General features: G+C 41.8%; 1 protein-coding gene across 1 annotated transcript in view; it reads left to right on the top strand.

The window, feature by feature from the left end:
- The first annotated feature begins 649 nt into the window (after positions 1-649).
- Positions 650-18423, top strand: part of LOC311283504 (uncharacterized protein) — a 333540-nt gene continuing 315766 nt past the window's right edge. The window contains exons 1-4 of the mRNA XM_084397942.1: positions 650-766; positions 11184-11288; positions 13243-13339; positions 13426-13556. Coding sequence (XP_084254068.1) covers positions 757-766; positions 11184-11288; positions 13243-13339; positions 13426-13556 — 343 coding nt within the window. The 5' untranslated portion in view covers positions 650-756. The remainder of the gene's footprint in view (positions 767-11183; positions 11289-13242; positions 13340-13425; positions 13557-18423) is intronic.

Raw genomic sequence — 18423 nt, forward strand, 5'->3', positions numbered from 1 at the left:
CTCTGTTGTTCCGGCTCCATCTCTACCTCTAGCTCCCGCTGCTCCTCTTCCGACTCCATGACTGATCATCAAACCGCGCATTTTTTCGTTTTCATATTGGGGCTTTTGCGAAATGCATGAGTTGCGAAATGCATGGAGTTGCCTTAATTTATTTAGAGAGTGAATAAACTCGTGAAACAGAGAAGTATTGATTTCAACAATGTAACTGCATTCTAAATTGAAACTGTAACGGAATACAGTTACTCATAATTTGTATTCTGAATACGCAACGCCGCTATGTATTCCGTTATGCTACTTCCCAACACTGATTAACTGTTTATTTTAATTTAAACTCGCAGTATAAAAATAACTCGTGTTTAACCTACCTGGTGCTCCAGGAATCTTTTCTTTAAATTTCTTCTTCAGTTCCAAAATGGTGGTTTTATTAAAATTGTTCTCATTGTCTGCCACTTCTAGCGGTTTATTCTTTTTGTCGTTGAAATTAATAAGCACTTGGCAGATCATCTTTACACTGCAGAGGTTTGAAATATCAGATCACGCACTGAGAAACTGAAAGCGCTGCATTAGGGTAGGCTACTTATAAAATGTAGCCACACTGGGAGGAGGAAACAATTCAAGATGTAAAGCTACTCACTTTCGATTTTACATTCACTCAGGGTTGAGGTGGACGTCGGATTTATCAGCATCATGCCAGCGGACGAACGGGAAACAAATTAGGAGAATTCCAAACGTTTTTTTTTTTGTTTTTTTTTGAAGATGGCAGAAGGTAAAATATAAAACAATTTGGACTGTTTTAAAAAGTACTTCTCTGGTAAAAGCTAACTTTAAGAAATTGGCTACAGGAATCATTTTAGTTTGTCTAATAGAAAATTTTTGCCTACGTTGTCTTTTTTTTTTCTTTTGCATTTTTATGAAACAAATATTTGAACCACAATAGCATTACGTATTTAAAAGCATACTGTGGTGAAATAAAGCAATAAGCCTCGTGAAGCCGTTGTTTTCAGTGACTTCTGCTGGTGGAACTGCAAAGTCGTCCTAGCATTCTGTTGCGCATGCGCGACTTTGACCCTATCCCACATGGCACACTTGTGCACTTTCAGTCTTGTGGACTTACAATGGCTGCCGCGTGCGCGTGTCCGTTAAGTCCATGAGACCGCCGTGTGTCCCATTTGTCATTTTTAGATCTCAGAAGGGTGCTCGCGAGCGCCCCCATGTGGTCGATTTGCGCCCTTGACGCGCACTTTTACCGAGCCCGCGCTGATGCGGGCTCTACAGCAGACTTCTTCCCGACAGTCAAAGCGGCATTACGTCACGAAAGACTCAGAGGAAGACCGCGAGTGCTCAGGGTTCCATTTGGGACAGGGCCTTTAACTGCTACTTCATGACGTTCTACTGTAACCTAACCGTGTCTACTACGGGAGAACAGCTGATTTAGTCGTTATCTATCACACCCTACGTGATAGATTAGATTTTTTTATTTTTTAGATTTTATGGTTATGTGGCATTTTAATTGTATCTGTATATAAATTAAAACCAAAATCGCCCCTTCTCTTGCTTAAATGTCCTCTTCTCTTGCTCTTTACTTTTTTTGTATTTTGCTGAATAATTAAATAATTACTTGATTTAATATAATTTAATTAAATAATTACGCTGTTAACTGCCATAGAGAAAAAGAAAAAATCACTAGCAACAAGAGGACAGTTTAGGCTACTTATAATTCTAAATATCATCTGTGGAAGGCTAAAGACTAATGTTCGTTCAATCATTGCATTCGGTCTGAAGAAAATGCTGAGCTGCTGGTGTGGGGGTGCAGTTAAAAATAAAATAAAAATAAAATAATAATAATAAAAAAAAAAGAAAGAAAGAAATTTTTATTATTTTATTAATTCGTCTATTAATTAAATTTGTTTGAAACATGTCAAACCTCTGAAACTGAAAATTCATAGGACTATTTCGTTTGAAACATGTTGCAGATGCCGCCGCTAGAGTGGTCTTTATCGAGCCGAAGAGAGCACACGTCACTCCTCTCCTCATGGAATTGCACTGGTTGCCAGTTGCTGCTCGCATCAAATTAAGTCACTGACGTTTGCCTACAGAACAACCACTGGCTCTGCTGCCTCTTAGGCCTACCTAAACTCATTACTATTGTGCCATCCAGAAACGTGCGCTCTTCAAGTGAACGTCATCTTGTGGTGCATCATCTCAAAGAGGCACTAAATCTTTTTCTCGGACCTTCGCCTGGACTGTTCCTGCTGGAGGAATGTAACTCAACCAGAGCTGATGAGTCCGAGGCCACTTTCAAGAAACGGCTGAAGACACTTATTTTTCGACAACACTTGATCCAGTAATAGTAATACTTTATCTTCTATTCTATTCTATTCGTAGCAAATGGCTACGGTTTCGTTCCAATGAACTGCAGTAGCCAAGGCGAAATCTAGTGTATATATCTATACCCGCCCGCGCCCTCAGATCACTTGGACGCGGCTGTGTTCAAGAGATAACAACGATATAAATACTGTTCGTTTTCTCACACAAACCGCTCGTTTCGTGTCTTAGGCCATCAATGTGTACTTACGATGGGGAATTGTTTAATTTGGACGATGGGGAATTGTTTTAATTTGGACTTTGTGCATGCTCTTTGAGACCGTGACCATCGACCTGCATTAAATGACTGAGAGACAAGAACGGTTTGACCTAAAAATATCAAAATTGAAACTACTGCGGAAAAAAAGACACCTACATCTTGGATGCCCTTGAGGTAAGCTAAAACATAGCAAAATTTAATTTCAAAGTGAACTATCCCTTTAACGCCACGTGTCTCGAGTTTGGACCTAATGACTCTAAAGTCATCCTCAAGCCGAGACATGGTTATGTCCCCAAAGTGCTTGGCACTCCCTTCAGAGCACAGGTTATTACATTATCGGATCTACCGGGCTCCAGTAGCAAAGTCGATGTTAACCTCCTTTGCCCTGTTAGGACATTAAGGGTTTACGTCACGCGCTCTGCCGCCTTCAGGCGCTCGGAGCAACTCTTCGTTTCGTTCGATGGACGCACTAAGGGTCTTGCAACCTCGAAACAGAGTCTGTCGAGGTGGATTGTGGACGCTATCGCGGCAGCATATGCGTCTAAAGACCTGGAGTGCCCTTTGGGCGTCAGGGCTCATTCCACTAGAGGCATGGCCTCTTCGTGGGCTTAGTCCAGCGGGATTTCTATTCACGACCAGGGCCGTGCACAGACCTTTTGAGGGGCATGTGCTGAAACTAAAAAAAGGGCACCCCACCTCCCATTTTCAATAACACAAAATAATAGTCTCAAAAGCTTTAGATTTAATCACGATTAATAACAACCATAATAATAATAATATAGATAAACATGTTTTAAGGGCTTCTTTAAACCTAACAGCAACCTTCTGTGAGCCAGGGATGTTGGTCTCTTGAAGGTCTCTTATTCACTACACTTTCTCTAAAATAAGCCAGCAATAAAAAAATAAAATAAAAAAATAATGTGAAAAGTAGGCCTACAGTTGCAGTGAAAAGCATTTCTGAAGGATCACGTGACACTGAAGAGTACTGAACTGGAGTAATGATGCTGAAAATGCAGCTTTGATCACAGAAATAAATTACATTTTAAAATATATTCATTTTATTCAGTTATTTTAAATTGTAAAAATATTTCACAATATTACAGTTTTTGCTGTATTTTGGATCAAATAAATGAAGCCTTGGAATGAATTAAATCATGAATTACATTGTGCATGATACAATATAAAGATTTCACAGTGATCTTCTGTAATGTTTTTTTTTAAGTCACTACTACAATATTACTGTAGTAAAACCATGTGAGGACGAGCGGAGAGTATAGAATAGGCTATAGATTAAAAAATTAGCTAGATAATACGTGCATATTAACAGCCTTGAATTAACCATAACATGATTATTCTAAATGTTAATAAATTAGGTGTATCAGCAATCATAAATCAAAGAAGAAATGTCTTACGTCTTAGAAATATATGTTACCTAGGTGACGAGGATCACTCGAAGCTTTGTGTAAGTTCCAGTACGAAACAGCGCGGGGGCGCACCTGTTATTTTTCCGATGGTAAAAACAAATTATATGTTGTTGTATTACTTATCATCAGTATATAGTTTTTGACCAGCGAATGTGTGCAAATGTGCATTTTTTTGTCCGTCATTAAAACGGCGCCGGCGGTATCACATTACATTTTCATCAACAGGTTACAAACTAGTTTGTTGTACCCAGAGCCATAGAGAGAAAGAGTTGCGACACTCTTTGATGTCGCCGCTATGGCTGTCACGTGGTTCATGTAAGCCCCAATAGTTCCAAAACATACGCTGGCTGTCATGTTCTTCTATGGGACAGACAGCAGCGATTGCATTATTGAACGGTAAATATAAAATAAAACACACCCCAAGTACTTTTTCAGCTGTTATTGCATTTTGTTAATGTCAGTTTTGCATTTGGAGACAAGTTTTAGGCTAGGGTAGAGTGGGGGAAAACGCCCCCCTTAAGGAAAATGTGACATTACAGTGAAACAAAACATAAATGTGACTAGAATTGCCATCCCGGTTTTGAGTGACTATGGCAGGAGTTATTCACCAAATATTAAAATTGCTCAGCCGTCATAATTAATTAGTATTTTCACTGAAAATATTTTTGTACAAAGGGGGCGTTTTGCCCCAGCAGTGGGGTAAAACGCCCCCCAAGGTGGGGTAAAATGCCCCCTTTCTTACCAACCAGTTTGCTTCATAGATCAACAGCAAAATTAACAGACAAGTTTTTAATCTCTAAAAGTAAAAGGCAAGTAATGTATCAACATGTATATATATTAATATTTATTTCAGCAATGTCCAAAATAGCCAAATTTAACTACCTTCCATCAGTGAGCTAACTTTGCTAGCAAGCTAGCTAGTTAATGCTCACTTGAGGTAATTTTTTCATGTTTTGTTCAAATATTTAGATTTTACCACCTAGTTATACTGCATTAAGTGTAAAACAAAGGATTTGATAGACATAAATATTTTATTATAGTAATTATGATAGAGAGAAACTATGCCCCCAGGGGGGGGGGCGTTTTACCCCTCAGCATAGGGGGCGTTTTACCCCACAAGCTATGAGTTTTTAAAAAAATGTTAAATTTTTTTAATATAATTATATTCCTTATAAATACCATATGATCTCAAACTACAGACTTCACTATTCATCTATCATACATCACTGTGATATCCTGCAGAACAATATTCTCTTAAACACTTGTTTACTAATATCTGAAAATTATAGCATTTACCATGTAATCCTCTTCTCTTAAAATGTGTCGCTGGTGTCAGCTTCTCCGTAGAGATTTGTATATCCCCGTTATCAACGTAGTGCATAGCAACAGTAAAAATGTATCTCGACTACTTTTAGTGATCATTTTGGGAAAAACAGGTGGGGGGCGTTTTACCCCAGGGGGGCGTTTTCCCCCACTCTACCCTATATTTTTGGAGGGAAAAGCTAGTGTTCATGTTCGCATGGGTAGTAGCACTGGCTTTAGCGGCTCTAACTTAACTTTTCCATATCATTCATCTGATGATGGACGTCTCATGATATTTATTTTAGCACAACTGGGCTGTATTAGGCTATTGATTCCCGTGATTTTGCTTATAAATTTTGATCCAGCCATTAGCCTACCTTCGTGATCACGCAAAGAGGTCTGCCGTGGCGGTCCGTTCAGAGTTCGCTTAAGCTAGCTCACTTCTTCTGATGAAAGTGGCCACCCCAGGACCACAACGTGAAACATTATCATGTTAAGACTAAGAATATTATTTTAATATTAAGCCATACACATTATCAAAACTATAACAGATTAAAAACGAATTTAAGCATTGCTGATACAAATGAAGGTTTTCAAATAAACTATTTTTATTAAACAATGACAGACAACAAAAATGTGTGCTTGTGTGAACAAGAAAAGCAAAAATCAGGGGCAGGTGATCCATGAAACAGACAGGACTGGTGATGGCCATAACAATCCTAGAGGTCCAGCATTGTTCTCACAAGCCACCTCACTCAAGACAATAAAACATAATGAAAAGTTAGTATATCCCAAAAATTAAATTAAATAAAAGTTGCTATAAAGGTGGCAGCGATTCATTACCGAACTCTTAACTGACGAAGTCGCGCTAGCTAACTAGCTATGTTAGCAGGCAGTGCTTGAAAATTGGTTGAAACAACTAACATAAAATATAAATAATTACGCTGTGCATGTACAAATGAAGACCAGTATCGCAAAGGGCCTCTGATACAATATAGACAGTTGACAATTCAAAAGAGGTCGATATTTCAACAACTTAACTCTGGAACAACTCGACGCGCAGCAATGTAAGTGAATGGGGTCCAACGCCAAAATTACAGTGTTTGGAACTATTCCGCTCTTCATATCCCGGAAGTAGGCGGTTAAGAGCGCCGCCATTATTTACAACGGAGGTCTATGGGAGTGTCGCAACTCTTTCTCTCTATGGCTCTGGTTGTACCTATATGGGCGCTCAGTTTTTCCTGCTGTAAAATAAATTTGGCCAAAATCGCATTTTATAAAAGATGAAATGCTGCACAGGCTATTTAAGTGTCTATGTATTGGCTATGACTAGATGGCAAATGCTAGCCGTACCTCTCAGTCTCAGGCGACGTCCCACATGTCTCAGTGAGTCAGACATCAAATAAATAAAATACTAGCCTTTATAGACATAGTGTTTAGTAGTAGCCTACTTATTCAAACAACAAGATATTTATTTACCCTTCGCAAAACTTCGTTCAGCTGCTGTCTACTGTGCGGCTGCTGTAGAACTTCAGGATTCAGTGAATATAGAGGGGGCGGAGTTATCAGCATACTGACAGCTTGAGGATCGAATACGATCTACACAAGGTCATTTTAAGAACTTTCATTGGCTAAATATTTGTAAAACAGACAGACAGACGTAAAAGGTAACCAATAGCATTGATTAAAAAAAAAAAAAAAAAAAAAAAAAACACCACCCAAAAAAGGGCACTTCGAAGTGTAAGTGCAAAAAGGGCATGTGCTCTGCACAGGTTGAGCCCTACCTGTGCACGTGCCTGTTCACGACATTTGTACAGCGGCGGGCTGGGCCTCCCCCTCTACATTTGTTAGGTTCTACAACCTAGAAGTTCCCGCCCTGCAGGCTAGACTTCTGTCGGTCTAAGTTGCGAGTATGTTCTGGTCAGGTTCGTTCGCGCGCAGGCTACTCTCACATTAATCCTAGCTCCTCTGGTTGAGCTGCACTATAAGGGTAGATATTCCCATTTCAGTATGGACCGGCTGTGCCGCTCTGTATTCCCTGCCACATGATACTGTGTGCTTATGTACATGTACTGGCCCACTCGAGCTGGCCGTCTTATTCCCACTAATCTGTGTCCCCCGGCTGTGCCCCTGGGACTATATGTGGTTGATGCGGCGTTGACAAGCGGTTCCCGTAGCGTAAGCAACTTACGCAATACGAGAGAACCTCTCGTAAGAGAACGTACTCAGTTACTAACGTAACCTCGGTTCTCTCTAGAAGAGGGAACGAGTATTGCGTAACCTGCCGTGCTCGCTCCACGAGCTGGTCTTGCTTCAGTCGATGAAAACCAGGTAAGCAGCCCCCGAGCCCGTCCTTTTATACGCTAAGCCACACCCATTCTGGCGCGTGACGCGTGACGCGTGAGGGTGCGAAGCGCCCCCATTGGGCGTGACGCAGGGACGTGCGGTCAGGGTAGGCAGGGTAGGCAGTGCCTCACCAAAGGAAATGTTGACATTACATTTATTAATTCCAAGAACTTTATTAATTCACCACATTATTAATTGCATTTATTTTATTCCAAATATTAATTTTTGTAACAAAAATTTTCAGGAATACACATATAATATACTAATTTTGCCATTGTTTGCTCCTAAAACCATTGTTTCATGCAGGAAATGCAAGGCAATGGCCATTGAGGCAGAGGTTAGCAGTGCCTCTTTGGTCCATAGAACGTAGTTTACGTAGGTTTGCGCATGCGCAGTCAGTTCTCATGCTGTCTTGAATTATCAACATTGAGGCAGAGACCGAGCTTGCTTCATGTCACGTGATCCACTCGCTCTCACTCAATCCGCCCTTCCCGATCTAGCGGCGCCTAGCGTTGGCTGTCAGCAGGCCCGGGGTGGGTAATCGGGAGAATTCCCGGTGGGCCGCTTCACTTTTGGGCCGGTCGAGGATTTTCTTTTTTCACATTTGTCACGTTAGTTACATTAGGCTACACACGATCGGACGTTCCGCATTCTGACACCGCAGCGCGCAGCCTCTGCATGGGTTGTACCATGTGAGGGAGTTCTCCCCTGCCCTCCTATAGAGTTGGTTGGGTCCATAGCCCGTCTTTTCCAAAACGTTTTCTCAGGAGTAGGCTACCGCGGCACCGCCGGCGCCTACCGATAGCTGGGCCGGCCCTACCATAACACGTCAGGGAGGATGGATGGGAGGAAGAGGCCAGGAGGTATGGAAGCTTGTTTCCGCCACAGAATAAAACATTTTAAAAGATAATTGCAACTTTTTATCTCGCAATTCTGTCATTATTTCTCAGAATTGCGTGAAATAAAGTCGCAATTGCATGTTATAAAGTCAGAATTGCAAGATATAAAGTCAGAATTGCAAGATATAAAGTCAGAATTGTGTGAAATAAAGTCGCAATTGCTTCTTATAAAGTCTAAGTGAATTATTATTTAACCTTTACATTATTTGTTGAACCATGGCATTAATACAAACTACAATAGTGACTAGGCTGCTTGTCGGTTCGCTGACACCGCGCCGCCTCCCTCTCTTAACGTTACTGTGTTCCGCACAAAACATTTGTTTGTTGTATAAGTCATAAGATAGATGTGTCCATTAATTTGATTATTAGATTTGATTGTGCATTAGCCTCACATATGACTGACTTTGCTGTATGCAGGCAGCGTGATGATGATGCCTGATATGAACTTGGGTTGCTACATTAACTGAATGAATATATAAACATATATGCCACATTGATAGGTCACAGCCTACCCATTTCACCGCACGTTACTGGCGTGACGTCACGCAGGGCTCAGGGGTAGGCTGCTGCAGTTGCCGCAGAGCAGCCAATGAGCGTGCTAGATAGCCCCGTCTGCTGGCTGCTGCACTGCGTTGACAATAAATACAAAATTAAGGATAATTTTTGGCTTCAATATCTTGAGAAAAGATGACAGTACCCGTAGCGTAAGCAACTTATGCAATACTCATTCCCTTCTCTAGAGAGAACCGAGGTTATGTTAGTAACCAAGTACGTTTTCTCCAAAACTATACAGTAAAATGACTTGAAAATAAATACAGTAATAGTCAGGGTCACTCTGAACAGGAATCAAATGAAAGAATGTGCAAACTTATGAAGGGACACTTTTTATGAGTGTTTGAAAATGGGACATGGTGTAAGTGTTAGAATGCACTTTGATAATTAGTTTAATTAGTTTTCTCCAAAATTATACAGTAAATAAATACAGTAATAATCAGGGTCATTCTGAACAGGAATCAAATGAAAGAATGAGCAAACCTATAATAGAAATATTTTTATGAGTGTTTGAAAATGGGACATGGTGTAAGTGATAGAATGCACTTTGATGTTTAAGGTTTGCCTTTAATTTTCTCCAAACCCATACAGTAAAATGACGTGAAAATAAATACAGTGATAGTTAGGGTCTGTCTTATGAGTGTTTGAAAATGGGACATTATGTAAGTGCTAGAAAGTTAAATAAAATTGCAAAACTGTGCCCTTTTATATGTAAAATGCCTGTGTGTGTGTGTGTGTGTGTGTGTGTGTGTGTGTGTGTGTGTGTGTGTGTGTGTGTGTGTGTGTGTGTGTGTTTTTGAGTATCATATTTCATACATCAGGTATGAATGTATATTTCATTGACCAGGTTTGTATAGCTCATATAGGCAATTCAATGATAATTGACAGATTAAAAGCCACCAAAAGCCTGTTTTGTCATATTTGTCATTTATATTAACATGAAAAATGTAAGTAGCCTAAATAAATAAATAAACAAACAAACATTAGTACCTGATGTATACTAATTAATGAATACTTTATATATACAAACATCGACAAATCAACAAATGAACAATAAAATTGCAAAACAATTAATGTATGATAATTAACATTAATATCAAATTTAATTTACAATAATTAATAAAGTATAATTATTTTGTCATATATTAAACATTAAAATTGACAATAAAATAATAATGTATAATAATTAACATTAATATGAACATGAATAAATTATGTAATAATTAATGTAAATCATAGGCCTACAAACATTAAAATAATAAAAAATAAACAAATATAAAATTCATATTTTTTTAAAAATCATGAAAATGTAAAAAAAATTAATGGTGTATAATAATTAACATTAATATGAACATGAATAAATTATGTAAAAATTAATATAAATCATATATAGGCCTGCAAACATTAAAATAATAAATAATAAAACACAATTAAAAGTCGTATTTAAAAAAATCATGAAATTTAATTATTCGTGTCCTAATAAGATGGAAAATAGCAGAAAATAGAGTCTTAAAATCAGTTTTGGTCTCTTCCAGCACCCATACCGTAAGTGCACATATAGACGCGCATACTAAAAAAAATGTGCGGCTGGCTTGACCGTGTATTTTCAACGCGCGGCCCACTTGACCGCAGTGCTTCACTGGTGTGTGTGTCTAAAATGTAACCCTGACCGTTTTACTTGCCTTTTTTTAAATAATCACTCGTTAATAAAATTTTGATATTTCGATAATACCTCAATTGTATGGAACGTATGCTTAATTTGTGCAAATTTCTATGTCACTGTCCATCTTTATTATGTGGGTTCAGGGGGCGCGTAGATCTAGGCTATGTACGGAACGTTGAAAGGACAAAAATAAGGAGTCAGTGTTTCATTTCTAGCATTTCCTCACGTTTTACTGCTGATTTTTAGTGACAGTCGATATGCATGGGCCACTAGCGATGATTCCCCCTATTCTTTAGAGAACCCCCAGATGGAGCCATTTATTTGTAGACTAATTTTTATTTTTTTTAAACAATATCTGATAGTAGAAAGGTTTCTACTGGTGTAATCTAAATATCTTCATCATGTTTTTCAAGGTTTTAACAGAAATTCACGTCATGGCCAAGGAAGATCTACACACAATGAGCGTGTCACTAACGCAAAGGAATTGGAGAAGTCCAAAGAAAAAAATGCAAGCAGGGGTGAGTATGCAGTTCTTGTGCTTTTAGTAACTTGGAGATTCTCCTTTAGCAGCAAAACTTCCACCAAACAGTTTATGTAGTTACTTATAAGCAGGGACGGACTGGGGCTAAAAAACAGCCCTGGACTTTCTCCCAAAGAGGCCCATCATCCAGCCATTCGCCTCTAGCCGTGTGCGACAGACAATAGCCAGGGTGTCCTGATACTATGCCACAATACTGTAGCCTATCAGACAAGGTATTCACAGCAAGTTACATCTCAAAACCAATTATGATAATTGGGGTTGTGTTTATTAATGAAGCCTCAGCCTTCAAATAAAGACAAATGCCATAAAATACAAATAATGAAATGTCACTGCAGGCTACAGAAACCCCAAATTACACAAACTTGTACTTATAAAACATATAGTTATATACCAGGGGTCTCCAACCTTTTTGTGTGCGAGGGCTACCTCAAGGGATAAAATAATCTAGAAGGGATTTTTATTTGTTATACTCAAATATTTATTATACATATAACATGGTGGTGCTTTTTTACTTTTCACCATCATATGCAAAATAATAAACTATCCTGATATTCTGTTTCAGACTTACAAGTGTTTAAAAAAAATCAACAATTCCTGAAAAATTTGGAAAATATTGATTGATTTTTTTGTTGATTTTCTATAAACCTATTGTATGTGTTATCAAAACAGTAGCCCAAACATTTAGTATAAATATATATGCAAAAATAAATAAATACACTGCCATCACTTCTTAACAAAAACATTAGCCTACTGCATTACATTTAATACATATATGCATGACTATATTAATATAACAGCATTTTTAATATGAATATATACAGGCACATTTCTGCCAAAAAAATTTTTTTTAACTGTTTTACTACAGTTAATTGATAAGTTGTAGAGTGAAATGTCTTCTAACTGGTTTGTTCTCGGAAAAATGTTTCGCCTGTTTTTTGCGTCAATATGTTGAGAATATCAGCACTGTTTCAGCTGGCTTTTAACAAGCATAAATCACAGTCATCTGTGGGTTTATAATAGAGATAGAGAATTCTGCGCTGAATTGAACTGCTTCTCAGTGGACCGCGTAGCTCTGTGTAATAATGTTCAATCAAGTCAGAGATGTCGGTCTCAAAAGGAATGAGCATTGATGTTTCTGAGTAGAGATCTCTTAAGGCCTTATCAGTCACACCCATCTTTGGTTAAGTAGCCAATACCGAGATGAGAACTTTGAGAGCGAGAAAGTCCATTTGTCTTACCTTACACCTTATTTGCATGTTTATGATGGTCTGGAGAGTTTTGCAGAATCAAACCAAAGTATTGTTAAAAAGATTATGACGCACACTATGGTAACATACTAAACACCATTAATTAAGAAATGAGAAGAACTGTTTAAATTCTCTTAAAACTCTAAAGGGAAATAAGTGAAAATAAAAAGAAGTATGATTGTATATTTATGATTGTTTTCAATTTTGACTTGATAGACAAACTGCCAAGTGTCTTCTTTAAAGTTAAACCTCAATTATGCTTTCATTTGGTCATGCCATTTTTTTTTTGCATTTGGGTTCAATATGGGGTGCAAGTTAAGAGGACTCATAACTGTCATAAATGTACTGTGCACACTGGACTACTGAAATCCGTAAATGATCAAAACTTTAAAAGATTGATAAGATCACTGGACAACTAATGATTATTTATTCAAAAAATAATTATGATTACAATTACAGCTACTGCAGTGTTATAGCATTCTGTTTAGATATTCTCCCATTACAGTTTCTATTTACAATTTGGTTTTGGATTTTTAATTGAATAACTATTGTGTGTGTGTGTGCGTGTGTGTGTGTGTGTGTGTGTGTGTGTGTGTGTGCATGTGTGTACATATATCCTCTTGAGTTTCTTTTAATATCTCAAAATTTGTATTATTCAATATTGATTATTTTATTGTATTCCAGTTCCCTGTGGTTTGATCAATCAAGGAATGACCTGCTACTTGAATGCAGTTCTGCAGACGCTCTTCATGACAGACAAGTTTAGGGATCATGTGCTGAGGTGGGAAATATACTTCATGCTTTATAATTCAGTGAATATCATAATCTTGTGTAAGTATTTTATTGATCATTAAACTTTGTGTTTAGAGATGAAGTAACCAGTACATCTTCAGGAGAAAACCTACTAAAGGCACTGGCTGATTTATTCTGGAGATTAAAGTATGGACGAACAGCTGCTTCCACAGAAGAGGTCACAAGAGCTCTAAACATCACGAATGGTTAGTCACTTTAAACATTTGTTGTTATACTACTGTCTTTAAGTTAGTTAACTACTTTAGTTAACATGAACTATGAACAATACTTCTACAACATTTATTAATCTTGGTTAATATAAATTTCAGAATTTCACACTGTGAACTAACATGAACAAACAATGAACAGCTGTATTTTTATTAACTAATATTAACAAAGATTAATAAATACTGTAACAAATATATTGTTCAATGTTAGTTCATGTTAGTTAATACATCCACCAATGTTAACTAATGAACCTTATTGTAAAGTGTTACCAATGAAGATAAGGTAACACTTTCTATTAAGTCCATGCCTATAATGAATTATAGCCCCATTTATACTTATTTATAAGTAAGTATTACTATTCTATAAACATATTTATAAAATCTGAATCTCCTTTTTCAATGTGCATGCTCATCATCCATTATACACTAATTTATAAATGATCAAATATAAAACACTTGTTTGCGGTTGTATTTTATGTGGTATGTATTTAATGGCTAATGTTTGCATTCGAGGTCATGAATGGTTTTGATTTGTTAAAATCTATATCTCCTCAGCCATATGCATGGTTTTGCTTACAGCAGTTCTCTTACGAGAGGTTCTCTCGTATTGCGTAAGCTAGCTTACGCTGCGGGAAAGTCTCCTTTCTCGAGATACTGAAGCCAAAAATTATCCTTAATTTTTTTTTAAATCTTGTCAACGCAGTGCGGCAGCCTGCAGACCTAGGGCAGGCGACTCGCGTGCCCATTGGCTGCTCTGCGGCAACTGCAGCAGCCTATGGCTGAGCCTTGCGCGTGACGTCACGTCCAATGAGCGCGCTTGGCGCGCTTAATGCGTCACAGCCCGTCATTAGGGGTGTGGCTTAGCGTATATAAGCAAGGAACAGAGGCTGCTTCACTGATTTCTATCTCTTCAGCGAAGCTCTTCGCATCGCTGATCTCTGAGGAAGCCACCGTCGAATCAAGCGACCAGCAAGCCGAAGGATTTCAGCCTGAGGACGCCGGCCGCTTCGCCGCCTTCAGCCTTCCCTGCCTGCTACGCCATCCAGCATACATATCCTTTACTTGCTCTATGTTGTGTGTTCTGTGTGTTCGCCCCGCGACACACTTGCATCTAAAAGAGCGCGAGGCGTTGTTGCAAATGCCTCGCTCATCCTGTGGCTCGTGTGAGCCACGCTCAGCGACAGAGACTGCCATGTATCTGCGCTCTCTGCCTGGGCTTCTATGACAGCTGAGCGCTCGCCGGAGCCCCTCCCGCGAGCCTCGCTATTTCCTTCTCCCCCCCACCTTCCGACGCGCAGCGGCCGGCTTCGCCCGCACTGCCGTCGCCTCAGGGGATGAAGCAGACAGCGCTGTTTTCTTAGACAGCTGCTTTCTCCCCTCTGTCAAGCCGCGCAAACGGCGCCGCTCACAAGGGATGTCAGAAACGGACGGTCTCGGGCTATAGCTTCCTTTACGTTACAAGAAAGCTACCCCCCGGACGACGCACGCCCCTCCCTGCGCTCTCCCCCTCTGTTCGAGCCGCGCAAACGCGCCGCTCACAAGGGATGTCAGAAGTAGACGGTCACGGGCTGGCTTCCTTTACGTTATAAGAAAGCTACCCCGCGTCTCGGTCGCGCGCGTCACTCTCCGGCCACCTCCGTTTCTCACACATTTCTCAGTCCCCTCCTAAGCTCAGGCGACTAGAAATATCAATATTGCAGTTAACGAGCCTGTTTTAATACACGCACGCCTCCAAACATACGATGTCATAGCACATGATGACATCTTCCCGCTCTCTCTCCCTTGTTCGAGCCGCGCAACTGCGCCGTTCTCAAAGGACATCAGAGCGGACGTCACGAGCACCGGCGAAAAGAGGAAGAGAGTGTTTTCGTCCTCGTATATTCTCAGTCCCCTCCAAGTTCAGGCGGCTGGAAATACTATACTGCAGTAACGAGCCTGTTTTATTACACGCGCGCGTCTGCAAACAAACGCCGAAACGAAACATCGCTCGGTCATATGCTCGCACTAACTAAAAGTTTATGTGTGCTCCTGTGGCTCAGTGGCAGAGCATTGGACTTCCACACGGGAGACGCGTGTTCGAATCCTGCTCTGGCGGCAGATAAATATTTTTTCTGCTGGCTTCTCCGAGCTCGCGGCCAGCTTTCTCACATACAGAAAGCGAACCCGTATCTCGCAGGATGGTGCTTGAGTATTTATGAGCGTCTAAACTTATGAGCCATCAAAGCTTCTCGCTCTATCAGTTTCCTATAACACCGATGGTGTTATACGTGTAGAAAATGTGCCCACTCCCACGTGCTCACTGCTACACACAAACACGGTCTCCCCGGTAACGCGCTCAGAGCGCTCTCTCATAGGCGGACACTCGCCGCTCGAGTATTAAGTGTAGTAAATGTGCCCACAACTCTGTGCTCACACCTACCCGCTGCTCGCTCTGCCATACGGTTACCCCGGGTTACAGACCCTCTAAAGCTTCCTAAACACTGGCCGTGTTATAAGTGTAAACCCTGCGCCCGCTCACGAGCACGCGCACTCACTTTCAGACACTATATCCCCCACGCCGCTCTCGCGCCAGGGGTGTTTGACAGCAAAACGCGCTCCATCCTTCAGGACCGAGCTACTGAACGCTGTACAGCCGGCCAATACTGTTTATCAGCCCCCGTGTTCGAGCACCGGCGGCGCACGCGCCGCCCCATCCTCTCTGATACAGGTTCTCCATCCCGCGCAGCGCGGCAATCTGAACCCAGAGACCATTCGACCCCTAGCTATGCGTGCAAAAGCATGGGAAGCTATTCAGGGCGCGTCAGAATGGGTGTTGAACACTACAAAACACGGCTATTCGCCTCAATTCGCTCGTCGCCCCCCGCGCTTCTAGTGCAGACAGAGACGAAAGTGGGTTTAGAAGCAGCGCACCTGATTCGAGCAGAAATAGCAAAGCTGCTGCGCAAAGGGGCCATAGAACAGGTTCATCCTTCCTTGAGCGAGTCAGGCTGTTACAGCCGTTACTTCCTCGTTCCCAAGAAGGACGGAGCATTAAGACCTATTTCAGATCTGAGACATCTGAACACGGCTCTCATGAGACGGCCGTTCAAGATGATTACAACCAGACAGATCCTTGCGCAGATCCGCCCAGGAGACTGGTTTATCTCTCTCGATCTGAAAGACGCGTGTTTCCAGATCCAGATAACCCCCCGTCACAGGCCATTCTTGAGATTCGCCTTCGACGGTCGAGCTTATCAATACACAGTCCTGCCGTTCGGCCTGTCTTTAGCACACCGTACATTTACGAAATGCATGGACACGGCTCTCGCGCCCCTGAAAAGTCAGGGAATGCGAATTCTGAACTATCTGGACGACTGGCTTGTTCTAGCGCAGTCAGAGACAGAACTTGTGTCTCACAGAACAGCGCTTCTCAGCCATCTGGAAGGTCTGGGTCTAGCGGTCAATTGGACCAAGAGCTCGCTCTCGCCCCGTCAGTCAATTTCCTTTCTCGGAATAGAACTGGACTCGGTGGCGATGACGGCCAGATTGTCGGAGCAGCGCGCGCGCCGCATCCGGCGCCTCGCCGCATCCTTCAAAGAAGGCAGCCGGGTTCCGCTGAAAGCATTCCAGCGCATCCTGGGGCATATGGCCTCAGCTGCGGCAGTGCTTCAGCTGGGTTTACTGCGCATGCGCCCGCTTCAACGCTGGCTAAGAGCGCGCGTATCCCATCGAGCCTGGGCGACCGGTGGCTCGCTAATCAGAGTGACTCAGGGCTGTGTCTCAGCCCTGCAGCCCTGGCTAGCAGCTGAATGGTATCACACTGGAGTGATTATGGGAGTGATTTCACACCGGAAAGTTGTCTCAACAGACGCGTCCAACCTAGGTTGGGGAGCGCTCTTCGAAGGCAGACCGGTCTATGGCCGCTGGTCAGACCAGGAGAATCTCCTACACATAAACTGTCTAGAGATGCTCGCGGTCGAGAAAGCGCTCATGCACTTCCTCCTATTCCTCCATGGTCACCATGTTCTAGTCCGCACGGACAACACATCAGTAGTGGCCTATGTGAACCACCAGGGCGGTGTCAGATAAAAAAAAAAAAAAAGAAAAGCTCTGCGCCCTGACGGAACGCCTCCTCGTATGGGCTCAGCACTCTCGGCGCTCTCTGAGAGCATCGCATGTGCCTGGCCATCTGAACGAGGGCCCCGACAGACTGTCCAGGGACACCGTTCCCCTGGGGGGTGGTCTCTACACCTCCAAACAGTCCAGTCGCTGTGGCGCCGCTTTGGCAGAGCGAAAGTCGACCTCTTTGCGTCAAAAGACAACGCACACTGCCCAGTATTCTTTTCAAGAGCGAGGACGCTGCAGCAGTGGCCGGCTATATGCTTTTCCCCCGGTCTCTCTGCTGCCTCAGGTCATCGAGAGAGCCAGGAAAGCGCGCCATACAGTGCTCCTCATAGCCCCGTTCTGGGAGAACCAAGCTTGGTTCCCGGAACTCATACAATTGGCAGATTCAGCCCCTTGGCCGATCCCGGTGCGGAGAGACCTTCTCTCTCAAGCCCGCGGCTCGATTTGGCATCCCCACCCAGAGCGCTGGTCTCTGCATGCGTGGAGCCTCAACAATTACATGCTGATTTACCAGAAGGGGTGATGAACACGATCATACAATCTAGAGCTCCCTCCACGAGGCGGCTCTACACGTCTAAATGGTCGGTGTTTAACAAATGGTGCACTGCCAGAGGGCTCGATCCACAGACACGTGGGGTATCGCAAGTATTGTGCTTCCTTCAAGAGCTACTGGACGCGGGCAGGTCCCCCTCCACGCTCAAAGTCTATGTCGCGGCCATTTCAGCGTTCTCTGTCTCAGAGC

The sequence above is a fragment of the Rutilus rutilus genome (assembly GCF_951802725.1).
Source record: "Rutilus rutilus genome assembly, chromosome: 23".
NCBI lineage: Eukaryota > Metazoa > Chordata > Actinopteri > Cypriniformes > Leuciscidae > Rutilus > Rutilus rutilus.